The following is a 14,164-nucleotide window of genomic DNA, read 5'->3' as shown; positions in this document are numbered from 1 at the left end:
ATCAACAGCTGAACCCAGAACCTTCTTGCCTCTTCAAGTGAAAAAGACGCCCGTACGTTTCCTGTTCCCTGTAGCCTCTCAGTCTGTTTTCTGCTGTTAATTCTAATAATAATAAAAAACTCTCACTTCTCTCTCAGATCATCACTATCCTCCCCATCTTCACCACTTGAGCTCGATGTGACACATTTTATGATGCAAAAACTACATTTGACTTGAGTTTGAGTGTGGAGCCTTTACTGTAAAACCGCAGATTATTTTTAGGCACGAGTGCATCGCTCTTCTACTTCTCACCAGACGTTGAGTCTCTTGCCGAACACTTTGATGCTGTTGAGGTGTGTGATGGCTCTGTCCACGGCGTACTCATCTCCCATCTCCACCAACGCTGTTCCGGGAACACTCTTCATGAACTTCACCTACACACACACACACACACACGCAGAGTTTATAACTACTTTAAAAAAGCAGCACACATACTGTATGTGGGTGTGAGTCGTACCAAATATGAGGTGTAGACTGAAGCATGTTTAAAGGGATAGTTCAACATTTTGGCAAATTGGCCCATTACCATAATCCCTATAGTTTTAGCAGTAGGTTCGTTACCTTTAATTGTCGGTGCAAGCTATTTTTAGAACGGCGGAGCAGAGCCGCGAGCTGCTCAGAGCTACGCTACAGAGGCTAATGGGATTTCTTGGTTTCAAATAAAAATACACAATCCAACAACTCCAAAACGCTCTGGTGAACAAGTTGTGACCTGCACATTCACCACGCTATGAGATAATAACAGAACGTTTCCAGACAGAGTTGAACTCATAGACCTAATGAGAGCAGGAGGATTAAAGTTTGGATGTTATTATTGAAAAAAAAAATCACAGACTATTCCTTTAAATGTGAATTCAAATAGTTACAGTAATATAGCCCTCAACTATGTTCTAAATTAAATTAAATTGTGGGAAATGCACTTTGTGTCTACACCATGTTTACACTATTGCATTTAATGTCTATTTTTCTGTGTTTTATTGACACTGACAATCCAAGTTAAACCAGATAAAGACAGTTTGTATTTTAGTGTCATTGCATAACTATAATTTAAAACTGTCAATTTTTTTGCTTCCTCGCTCTTCACACATGAAGCTTTTGTGAAATGCATCAGTATTGGTATCGGCAGACAGTAGGCTACCACCTCAGGTTTTACTGGGTATCGGATCAGAATAAAAATCAATGGTATCACACATCACTATGAATTTGGGCTCTTCTTCCTACAGTGCGGCTCTAAAGTGTAATCTAATTCTCATAGAGAGTTTCTATACAAACTTTTCAAGCCTTTACACCCCCAGTCATGTGATGCGACTCAACCAATCACTGCAACTTCAGTCAGTGAGTGCAACACAGTCATGGAGTAACATCACATAAAAAAGGGAAAAAAGGGATGGAAGGGAGAAGAGGGTGATGATGTGGTGAGGATGTTTATTACACAACTGGTTGAGACTGTGAGGCAAGAAACAGAGCTCACAGGAAAAGAAGATTAAAGCCACACCAAACACAACACACTAACGCACACCCACCTTCTCAATGTTGCCGTACAGACAGAAGAGGTTGAAGATGCGGGTGCAGTTCATCTTGGACGGGTGGAGGCCGCTCACCATGGCAACAGAGCTGGGGGCGTGGCCGGAGTAGGAGGAGGACGACTGGGGCAGGGGGTAGGACACCATGTCTGGGACGTCCACCGAGGTCAGCTTGTATCTGCTGTTGCTGGGCAGCGGCAGCAGGGGACAGGGTTGACCTGGGGGGGACGGAGACAGGAGGCAGCGCGGTGAGACAGACGTCACCGGGACACTGACTTGTCTGTGTCTGTCTGTTGTTAGACGTCACCGTCTGTGATCTCAAAAACGACAGTCAGCGACTTGTGCGTCTCGTGTTGGACATGTTGTAATGTGTCTCATGTCTGCAGACTGTGATTCCCTCCCTGCCTCCAGCAGTCAGTGAGGAGAACCACTCAAAGGGAATTCCCCACTGAATTTAGCTGGTTAAGACTCCTAAAGCTTCAATTTAGCCTCCGCCTAAATATAGACGGAACAAAGACATTCTCTATTTCTGACAGTGCTGTCACATGAGCAAGAGTTTACTTCCCATCCTTAAAAAAAAAGAAAAGTGTTTGTCTGTTCTGAAGTTTCAGCACAGGAAAAAAACTATTTTCATTTTCTGTTATTTATTGCACTTTTTATACTGTAGATGAATGTGGTTCTTTTACAGAGATTATTTATATGCTCAAAAGTATCTGGCACACCTAGAGTTTTGATTGCACTATTGTAAATTATTTATTTTGATGTTCATGCTGTCTTTTTGCTAATTGTCCACAATGTGCATTTTATTTTCGTTTTTGATATAGTGTATAAAAATGAGTCTCTCTTCCTGCAGCGGGAACGCAATGATGTCGGAAGTCAGAAATTTCCCAGTTGGGAATTCCGACCTCCGAGTTGTTTTGAATGCAGCATAAGTCCAGACATATTATTAACATTTTGGATGTAAGGGTTGTAATGATGTATAGCAAACTAAAATGCTCCAAAAAATGGCACTGCAGCATGTAAAAATGTAAAGATATGCTCTGGCGGACACGATCTATAGGTAACAAAGGGTTAAAGGGGAACTATGCAAGTCCGCTCGCTTTTCCGCTGTTTTGGTGACGCTCCTCTTGCCCATGTGCATTTGTTTACAACGAAGCCAGCGAAAAATAAATAAATGGAGCGACTGGATAACGTTACATTACATAAACGATGTTACCGCGTGTGTGTTTGTGTAGTCTTAACCGTCATGAACAAAAGATTACGAGTTACGGAGCGCGTTTGTGTTGTGGTGTGCAGAGAAGAGAGCTGGGACACCGGGGCGGTGACCAGGTACTACACTGATGTTGTACGGTTGGTTTTCAGCCGTGAGACGCCAGGTGAAGACAGAGAGTCTCTGTTCTCACTCTAACAAGTCACAAGTCATGTAGTTAACGATCACAATTACTCTAGAGCTTTTTAATGAAGGTAAAACTGTGGCATAGCCACGGGAGAAATCCTGCTTAGTTCCTCTTTAAATAGGCTAGTTGAACCCACAGCCACCAGAAGTCTTTCAACATGGTGAATAAATACTGCAATCACAGAACCCTCTCCTATGATTTACACAATAGTGTGTGTAACCACGTGTGTGGTCTGGTAGAGGCTTTTCATGCTGCAAGCATGCTGCCCTGTAGTGTGTGTGTGTGTGTGTGTGTGTGTGTTGAAGTAAAGAAAGAGTAATTGACAGGGATCTGTTTCCATGCAGGTGAAGATATACAGAACCTACTGCTGCACCTGTGACTATTAGACAAGAATGGAAATCTGCACCTACACCTGAGTGAATGTGTGTGTGTGTGTGTGTGTGTGTGTGTGTGTGTGTGTGTGTGTGTGTGTGTGTGTGTGTGTGTAGGAGTATCAGGTTTCAGCTCTGAAGTATGGGAACTGTACAGCATTGTGTAAGGCAGCTGATTCAGTTACCACTTTAATTCTAAGTGCGTGTATCTGTGTGTGTGTGTGTGTGTGTGTGTGTTGGTCTTACCGTAGCCGTTCTCACTGTAGGATGAAGGGTGTTCTCCTAAAATGGCCTGTCTCTGCCGGCCCTTTCCACGGTCTGCAAAACACACACACACACGTACACACACACGTACACTTAATAAAGCTGGCTTCAGTCTCTGTATTCACCACAGTGGAACAGGAGAAGGTATTAACATGGTGTGACTGTATGGAACTCTTTAACTGTAAACAGCACTCACTCCAGACAGTTTAATGGCTCATTGAACTGGTCACTTGTCTTTGTTTTGACTCACTCAGTTTGGGGGGGATTTATAACCTGGACGTATCTGTTTATTTGTTCCCAGATCTCAGCTATTAACTTGGTGATTGCAATGTTTACCCTAAAAGAATAAAAATACAGTATTTTAGAGCAGCACAACACTATATCATACCAGAACTCAGAAGTGCTGTACAGAAAGTGATGTAGTCTAATGTAGAGACCACTACTACTAATGGACTATTCCTAGAGGCATCGGTAGCCACCTCATTAACTATAATCAGATTATTTCCCAGACTCTCCTTGGCCCAGTGGAGAATAATATTAAACCTACAGTGGGTTCTGGGTCAGGCCTGGAGGGATCTTCCACATGGATATGGGGAAAAAAAGTGGAAAACCTCAAGAGAGAGTCTTCTCAATCAGATGCACAAGCCTCCTCATCACACTCCTTTTGAAGTGCAGGAGAAGCAACTTTCTTTGCACATGTCTCTATTAACAGAATCGCATAGTCTGCAAATCAAGGTGCAACCCTCAGGCCACCATACTGGACTTTCTCCTTTGCATGAAACCAGTGATGGCAATGAGAGAGTTATAAAATCAAGGCTGTATAAGATAACGGCATTACTAATGGTGCTACTTTTTTCAGTAACAAACCAAAACGTGACAGTTTCCCCCGTTATAAAACCGTTACCTTAACTTATTTTTTGAACTAACCAACTCACTCAGTATTCCTCCGCACAGCAAGGCTCCGCAGCGGAGGAATACTGAGTGCGTTGGTTAGTTCCAAGAGGTTAAGATTATGGTTAGGGGGTTGGGGCGGCGAGTCCAAGTAATTTGACATATTTGAGCATTTTATAAAAAAGTAACACAATAGTTACTATTCCTGGTAATTAGTTACTTTTATATGCAGTAGTTCAGTTATGAAGACAGTTACTTTTGGGGGAAAGTAACAAGTAACTGTAACTAATTACTTTTTTTAGGTCATACTTTTTTGTTTCCTTTTTAAGCAATGACAAATCAAATGATAATTACAAGCATTGTGTACATCTGATATCATATCAAAGATTACATTAAAATATAATGGAAAAGATATTCAACCCCATATGGACGTAAAAAAGAAGCAACTTGGCCCCCTGTGAAAGTCACTCTCACCTAACTAATAGCTGAGATCTGAGAAGCAATAACCTGCAACTTGCAACACCAATCTCTGCTGTGCATCGTCTCCAAAACAGAGACCAACAAGTGCATGAAATCTCATGCAATATAAAGTTAACATGTGAAGCTTTGGGATAGACAGCAGAGGATGATGAAACAGAATGTGAGTTGACCAAGACATGTATCCTCTGTGGTGAAGAAAATGTTGTTTTTCTGATTTTTCAGTCACTCAATGGGTCATTTAGTATTGTTTAACATACTTAAGAATGGGTTGGTTAAAATACACACACAATGAAGTTGACCCCTGAATTACTACCTTGCCAACACCAGAGATGACCGTATTTATTAACTCATAATATACATGAATGGGCGCCATCTGTGTCATTAGTGCTGCCATCTGTCATTCAGCAATTACAATCACAAAAACAAATGCTCCAGGAGTGTGAGGTAAAAAGGTCAGGTAGAGGAGCAGCTGCTGCGTTCAGGGACACTCTCCGGTTCTACAGATGTGGACTTGTTTTGCTACTTTTATCATTTGAAAGTATGCGAGTCGCAGCTGCTGTTTGTCTGTCTAACAATAGAATAGACTCATTAGGCTACAATCATTTCAGTTTCATGATAATGATGATGAGCCAAAAGATGAAGAATCTCCTTATATTTAAAAACCTCTGCTATTTGGACTTTTTTCCACATAATTATTTAAAGGGATACACCAAAATTTTTTTGTTTCGTGTCTTGCCTCACTCCCGAGTCCATGACCAGCAGATAGACACCATCCTTTCGACTGTGCGTGCAGTAACAAGGGAGATACGGGCAGAGCTGGCGCACCGCTAATTAGCTTAGCTCAAACACTGGAAGTGCATAGGTAGTGTTAGCCTGCCTCCTACCCGAGCCTAAATCAGCAGTCAGAAGCTGATTTCATTTTAGCTCTAAACTCTGTAAATATATCACTTAGTCGACATTTCAAACATGTTTAGGTGAGAAAGTAGCCGTTTAGATCAGCAGTGTGTCGTTAATTTGTCTAAATACCAGCTGTTTACAATTTTGTTCGGACGAATTCGGCGCTACTCAAGCTAGCCGTTGTGACCAACGCACTTCCTGTTACTTTCACAAAATAAAACACCCGTTGCCCTTTACATACAGAAAACCATGACGATAGAATTTGTGCTTTTACTTTGAAATAGGAAGCTAACCTACCCTCGATGTAGCTTGAACCAAAATGAAATGTCTTTGCTTGAACCCTCCGTTTTGACCGATCTGGTCCCGTTAGCGGCATTTGACCGCTCAAGATGCCTTACCGGAGAGTTTTGTCAGCTCTGAGACGAAGATCGGCCCGCCGGTTTCCGTTTAGAGTTGAAGAGTTTATCTGATGACTTTAGGTGGAGGCAGGCTAACACTACCTATGCACTTCCAGTGTTTGAGCTAAGCTAATTAGCGGTGCGCCAGCTCTGCCCGTATCTCCCTTGTTACTGCACGCACAGTCGAAAGAATGGTGTCTATCTGCTTGTCATGGACTCAGGAGTGAGGCAAGACACGGAAAAAAAATGTTGGCGTATCCCTTTAATATTATGATTTAATTTCTAATCAAATTTTGACTTTATTCTAGCCTAGAAATCTAGACGCACCCTAGCGGCAGCAAAAATATTTGCTCCGTAGGTGGGTCTAGAAACGAGCCATAGGAACTTTTTGAGTCTCGAACACCGATTGTGTTCACCAATCACAGCGCTCTATCTGTTTAGAGAGTCGTTGGGCGGGCTTAACGCGATGACGACGTACATTTTAATTGGCTTGTCAGGCTAACGTCATCCTGCTCTTTGTTCTGATTGGTCGTAGCGCTAGCTAGCGCTACCCTATTGCGTGCAGAGGCAGTTTGAAAGACAGCCTTCATCCCGCCCCCTGGATTGAGCCGACGTCTACCGGTCGTTTCCAGACTATACATTTTAGTGATATAGTCTGGCTTGTCAGGCTAACTTTATTCTCTAATTTTCAGATTTTTTCCCCCTCGGTCGCACATAAAGTACATTCATAAATCACGTCAATCAAAAGGTCAACACATTTCATTGGTGATGCGGGTGAGTAAATAAGAAATAAACAGCTTTAATGTGGTTTTATTCATAGAGGCAGTGATACAGAGGTCACATGAACAGAGATATGAAAGAGACAGTACCTGTGAGGCATCAAGCTTTCTCTTTTTTTCTCCCTCAGCACGAAAGAACATCAACCTGCATTACATTGTCATCATAATGATAAAAACATCATAATGTCACTGTTGCTATTACAAACATGTCTCATCCACAACAGTAAATGTGTTACATACTGCACTGCAGTGTATAGGCTACATTACACAGAAGCTCTAAACTGGACTGGAGGCACATTGAAATGACACTGACTTTTTTCAGCCCCACCCACCCTTGTGCTACAGTACCCCAAAATACATGGAGACACACACACACATATTTAGAGGAAATACACTACAGCAAATGAAAAGTGAGACGGCCCAGAGATAATCCACACGACAGGATGGTCTTCTGCACCGACCTTCACACCACAGATTAGCAGCACAGTCAGCACCGTCACAGAATCTGCTTAGTCACAGAGGCAGCTGAGCCCCGGCCCGTTACTGTGAGCATCAGCTTCTTATGCCACCATTTGATCTCCACTGCAGTCAACCCACACAGACACAAACACAACCGTCTCCTACCATAATGTTGATTAATGCCTGCGTCCGATTTACACACAGCTAACGCACGTGGCTATCCCAACTAATTATTTATTTGCAGAATTAAATAAATCATCAAGGATCTGACAGTGATTGACCTTCTCTGCTTTACACTGCTGAGCTGGACTCCACACTGATGCACCGAGTACAGCTGTCGTCCTCAGTGTGAGCCTTGAGCTCCGACTGAGATTAGCCACCTGAGCTCCGGCAGCACCGGGTGTCTGGTTTCAGAGACCGGGACCGAAATAATCAATCTGTTGCACGGTGATCGATGATCACTCTCAGCTTCAATCAAGACAACACAAATGGGCTTTCATCGCATTCGTGCAACCGCTGCTTTGCCAAAAAAAAAAAAAAAAAAACCATCACATTCTTGGCCGGCTGGTTTAATAAAGCATCTGGGGGAGGTGTCTAATAATAACCTCAATGACTATCTCTGCCAGAGGCTCGGGCTCATCATTGAGTTCAACAGCATCACTCTGCTGCTGGTTCTTCTGCTACCACCATCTGTTTGAGTTTTATCTCCGCTGATGTGGGGGGATCACACTGAAAACATCAACTACAGGCAAAACAATGTTGTCCAATGCTGTTACACCAGAGATGAAGTACAACTATTTCCTCACACATATGATCAGAATCTGCCTTTCCTCAGCTACACTACCTTCAGTTGCGTTAAATTGTGCCATAATTAGTCTATGAAGTCTTAACATATGGCCAATACATGACTTTAAAGGTCCAGTGTGTACAAATTGTCAAGGTTTATTGGCAACATCTGAATATACTATTTGTATAAGAGTATAATTGCTATAAAATAAAAATGCATTTGGTTTTATCATTATTCTTTTATATCTACATATATCAAGGGTCTTGCTTTAGAGAGTGTCGCCATCTTGCACCGCCATGTTTGTACGGCAGCTCCAACGGAAAATCCAGCCAACCAGAGAGCAGGTTTTCTGAGTTTCGCTTTCACAAGTAAACCAATGAAGAAGAATGCGGAAGAAAAGAAGAAGGAGGAGGAAACAGCAGACATATGGTAACATGGTTTAGATCTTCACCTCATCGCTCCATGCTCCTGAAATACTCCCAGCCGTGGTAAACAAGTTTTTATGTCCTGGGAGGCCACCGTCACTTTGCTGATGGGAGGGCTGAGGTGAGTGAGTGAGCGCTGCAATCTAGAATCTGAATGTTAGATATCACGGTTTGACCCCCATTTTACACACTGGACCTTTAACCTTTGACCTTTGACCACAAAATCCTAATTATTTCATCATTGACTGCGTCCAAAATAACTCACTAATGGACGATATAGTGACTACACCATTTGTAGTGCTGTCTGAATGTTTAGTGAGTATTACAGTAATATACCGTATACTCTTAGAATCCCACAATGCCACCTGAAAGGTAGTGTACAACCAATGGTCACTAAGCAAGCAATATATACTGTACCATAATGAATTGCAGCCACACATCGCGGTTATTGATCTGCAACGTTTTAATTATGCTACGTAAAAATGTCATTAACAGTGCGGAGTAGTGTTTTTCCATTTTACCATTGAGCTCATTATACAGTCCTCTATATAGAAGCTATAGTCATTCCCCTGCTCTCTCTCTATCTCATTTCCTGTCTCTCTCCAGCTGTCCTGCCAAAGAAAGGCACATAATGCCAAAAAATAAAAATATATATATAAAAAGAGAGATTCCCAAGGTGGTACTGAGATATCAGTACACAATGGACGACAACCCGACATCATGACGCCTCCATGACTTACTGTTGCTGACAGAGGCCATTAACAGCTGACAGAGGGCACCACTTGCTGTTACCATGTACGGTTTCCCACAACAACACAAATCCCCCTCGGACCCTGAAGGTTTTCTGCTCAATCAGGCACAGTGGACGAGAACCAAATTGCAATCTACACAACACAGTGAATTAGAAACGTCCAGGTGACCCAGAGGCTCAACTGTACATGTAGAGTGTGTATGTGATCATGGCAGGATGGCAGGATGGCTGTCCTCCTCTCTGTCCTCTGTTGTGACCTTGTGCCAGCTGATCTAAAGCAATATGAGCCATGTGACGCCTCAACATACACACACACTGTGGATAATGTAGGCTTAGACAACGCGAGGGAAGGAAAGCAAAGGGAGCAGAAAAACGGATGACGGTTTAAAAAGCGACGGAAAACATGGAAATAAAAAGAGGATTAAGAGGAAGAGGTGCGCGGGAGAGATGGAGGGAATAGAATAAAAGGCCTGCTGGGGAGATGGAGGGAGAGGTGGGAGGAGAGCTGCCGTGGCGACGGAACAACGAGGAGATGAAGACGAGAGGACGAGGAGAGAGGTGGAGAGGAGGACGGGATGATGATGTTGAGTGTGAAAGATGAAGAGGGTGAAAGCAGCGAGGCGGCAGCAGCAGGAGAGGGTAAACAGAGATGTGGAGGTGGATGAGCTGGAAGAGGGCGAAGAGGAGAGGAGTGACAGAGTTGTATGAGAGAGAGGAGGGTGGAAATAAGTCAACTGGAGAGTTTGAGAACTCTCATATAATCCTTTTGTCCTTAAACAAAATAAAAGGCAAGTGTTTTTGTTGTTTTACCTTTACTATTACACTGCACCACATTATCTTTACATTTCTGAGACTCTTTGTCATTCATCATATATTAAACTTGGCAGTGCAACATGGTGGGCTCTCTAGCAGAGGACCACTGCTTCAATAGATATAAAGGGCTGGTGTATGTTATAATATGATAAAAAAAAAAAAAAGTTAGACAGCTCAGCTCGCAGCTCCTCCCTGAAGTCTCACATCCACTGTGCAGTTTCACTAAGTGTTAACCCTCCTCATTTCTACTGGTCTGTTAGTTGTAGAGAGCAGTGGCGTGTTCAGAGAGTGGCCTTGGGTGGCACGGGCCCCCCCTGAAATCTGATTGGCCACCACAGGTGCCACACCAATATATGATGGGCTATACGCCCAGTCAGAGGCATTTTATACATTGCTTTATACTGGCTTTTGTCAAGTAATTTTCAAGAATAAAATAATGAGGTTTTCTATCACAATTGTATGTTGCCACTCCTGTATTTTGACTAGTAGGTCTAGTCTGTCTTGCCGTGTTAGTAATTTAAGTAGATATGGGTTTTGCAGACAAAACTTTGGGTATGGCCAAAACCTGTGTGGATGTGTGTTTGCGTGTGCATACATGAGTATGTAATGTGTGCGTGCAGGCGCTCATGCTCACACTTCATGCCACCCCACCATAGGTCAGTGCCCCACTTGGGCCGCCCACCCCTATCAAAAATGTCTGGACACGCCCCTGGCAGAGAGATCTGACCTCTGTGGATCATTCAGGTCCAGGTAAAAACCTCCTGCACTGACTGTTATTGTTGTGTTTGCAAAAAAAAAAACCCCAAGGCCAAAGCTACAGACTGTATCTTTAATTAAACGCAAAATCATCTTTTTAACAGCCTGTGTGTCGTCCCCATCTCTAATCCGAGACAACGTCCTTGTCCCCCGTCTGTGTCCTTGCAATGTGCCTCCAGTGACAAACACATCACACTGTAAATATGCATTTATTTAGTGAATATTCCATCAGTCACAGAGCTGGGACCAGTTCACAGTTGCATCAATCAGTTCATCGTTCATGAATCAGTTTGAATTGAAATAGTACAAAGCTGCAGCCTTGGCTCCTATAGGCTCCACTGATCATCACATCTCAATGTGTAATGTCTACTAGAGGATCAACTGAGCATCATCATCATCCTTATGTGATTAACCAATTTTTATATTTTTATTTTATTTTATTAATCATTATTATGATTTATCTTATTATATTATTAACTTCAATATGTATGCATGTGAGTGCACGTTTTTGTATGTGTGTGTATGATATAAAAAAATAAAAAAATAAAACACCAATTGTTAAAGAAGCTTAAGATCTCAGATACAGATAATTGATCTTATTTCCTGAACTGATTGATCAGGAATGAACTGACCCCAGCGTCATCACAGTTCCAGACTTTTCAGAGAGAGTCCTCAGCTACACACCACGTACAGTACAGAGAAGGCAGCATCTCTAGTAGCTGACTGTACACAGCAGCGTGCACAGATACACACAGACCCACACTGCTCATGTTACACAGGAACCTTTGTGTGGCCTTGTTTTTAAACAAGTCACTGACACATTCCAATGCTGCGTATGAGAAAGACACCGATCAACGCTCATGCACGAGTCTGAGGATACAGCTACTAGTCTGGCTGCTGTAGAGTAGGGCTGGCACCATACACTGCTCATCATATGAAGTTTAACAGTGCAGCAAATAGCTCTGACCTGTCCTCACACACACTCTCTCACACACAAAGGGGCCCACGAGCATTCTGGGAATTCACTATTGTGTGCATGTGCATTTTATCAATTATTATTATTATTCATCTGCTTTTTTTCTCATTTATTACTATAATTATTATTTACATAATTATTATTATGACTTTTTATTATATTAATTATTATTAATTTCAGTATGTATGCATGTGAGTGTATGTGTGTGTATGATATAAAAATAATAATAAAAAAAAATTGTAATTTTTTAAAATTAATAATAATTAAAATAAAAAAATTAGGAATAAGTGTAAGGAATAAGTTTCTATGTTAAATGAACTTAGATTATCTGAAGAGGACAGCGTTAGCTAATTCCTCATTCAGTGTGCGATTAGAATAAAATCAGCCTCGCACATGCACGTGTGCACTCGTGTGACTTCAAGCACAAAAAGGTGCATGTGTGTACACGTCTGTGTGTCCTAACGCTGCACTCCCAACAATCAGGCTTCAGAGAATAAAGCCAAAGCTGGTTAAAGCGGGAGAAGTGAGTAACACACAGTCTGCTTTGATCTGTGAATGGGACGTGGGTGAGTCTTACAGTATCTGCTCTACACAGCTGTTTATACTGGATTCAAACTGTTTTCTCCTCCAGTTCATCAAATCCCTGCAGCATCTGAACGAGCTCTGAAAGAACTGTGTTTACTTTCAATAAATGAGATGAAAACGACACCAGGAGACCTACACACATGGGATTAGTCGGTTGAAACGAGACACTCTGCTTTGTTGTGAGCCTATAGTGAGTTGCGGTGACTGGACGTCTCCTTCAGAAAGAACCAGACTCCATTGACAAAAACATTTTATTTATCTCACAGGACACAGGAGGTGTTGGTCTGTCACTAACTCCAAGTGTTAAGTTTGTTTGTGCTATTGTGAGATTTTTAACAATCGACTGATTGTGTTGGCTTTGAACAGGTTAAAAAAAAAAAGATGTGACTCTTTAACAAAAAGGTGCGTCAGCAGGAATCTCACAGTGCTTGTTTTAGTCCAACAAGATTATCTTTTTAGGGTTGGATGGAAGAACAGTATTATTACCTCATCAACTAAATTGGGTTTTTGTTTGTGAAGCGAAAGGCCACAACTGACATCCTCTCCTATGTCAAATGACTCCTCAGTAGTCACAGTTGCAGTTTTAATTGGTGCTGATGCAAAACACGGCGACCCCCAGGTGAGCACGCTAATGTGTGATGATGTGTCACCTGTCCACCGCCGAGCCGCCACAGCAGGAAACCCCACGGCTGCACCCTCCGCCCAGAGAGACGGCCGTCCTCAGAGCTGCCAGGGCTGAGGACGGCCCCAGAGGACGGTTTAAAAAAACACAGACGCTGAGTGAAGCGTCTCACACCTTCACATCCAGAGGCACCACCTGGGGGACGGATGAGACACGGCAGATCCACTTAAACCAGTCCCCTGGGTCTCTCTCTGCTGTGGAACTACATGTGATGACTTTGCTCCCATCAGAATCACATGCCTGAGTCATCAAACTCATCTGGCCGTGCGAAAGGAGGCATCGCCACATTCACAAAAGTTATTCCATAAGCACTAATTTTGATTTAGAAAGTCAACAGATTGAGGACGCAGCGCTATTTTGTGCAAGATACTTTTTGTCTGTTGTGTTTTTTAAAGAGACGTCTGGTTACGAGAGCTCATCACAGGCTCTGAGCAGAATATCCAGTTTAACCATCTGATCTTGTGTGTGGACAGGTTGGTGAGGTTACACTACAGTCTGGTGTCGTTTTCATCCAGTGTAATGAGAATTAAAGGGATAGTTCAACATTTTAGCAAACTGGCCCACTGCCATAATCCCTATAGTTTTAGGAGTAGGTTAGTTACCTTTAACTGTCAGTGCAAGCAATTTTTAGAACGGCGGAGCAGAGCCGCTAGCTGCTCAGAGCTACGCTACGGAGGCTAATGGGATTTCTTGGTTTCCCTCATCAAACTCATTAAATACACAATCCAACAACTCCAAAATGCCCCCGACAGGAACGCGCATCAGCGGTTTTGCATGAATTTAGCTTCCACCGACAATTAAAGGAAACAAACCTACTCATGAGACTATAGGGATTATGGCAATGGGCCAATTTGCCAAAATGTTGAACTATTCCTTTAACATGGAGAACAG

General features: G+C 42.6%; 1 protein-coding gene across 1 annotated transcript in view; it reads right to left on the bottom strand.

The window, feature by feature from the left end:
• Positions 1 to 14,164, bottom strand: part of LOC310998082 (heterogeneous nuclear ribonucleoprotein L-like) — a 156,703-nt gene that overhangs the window by 5,913 nt on the left and 136,626 nt on the right. The window contains exons 9-11 of the mRNA XM_083987981.1: positions 3,577 to 3,648; positions 1,563 to 1,780; positions 292 to 413 (exon numbers count right to left, since the gene is read on the bottom strand). Coding sequence (XP_083844107.1) covers positions 292 to 413; positions 1,563 to 1,780; positions 3,577 to 3,648 — 412 coding nt within the window. The remainder of the gene's footprint in view (positions 1 to 291; positions 414 to 1,562; positions 1,781 to 3,576; positions 3,649 to 14,164) is intronic.

Source organism: Trachurus trachurus, assembly GCF_905171665.1.
Source record: "Trachurus trachurus genome assembly, chromosome: 15".
In the NCBI taxonomy this organism is placed as follows: domain Eukaryota; kingdom Metazoa; phylum Chordata; class Actinopteri; order Carangiformes; family Carangidae; genus Trachurus; species Trachurus trachurus.
The sequence above is the reverse complement of the archived record's forward strand: the minus strand, read 5'-3'. Positions and strand labels throughout refer to the sequence as shown.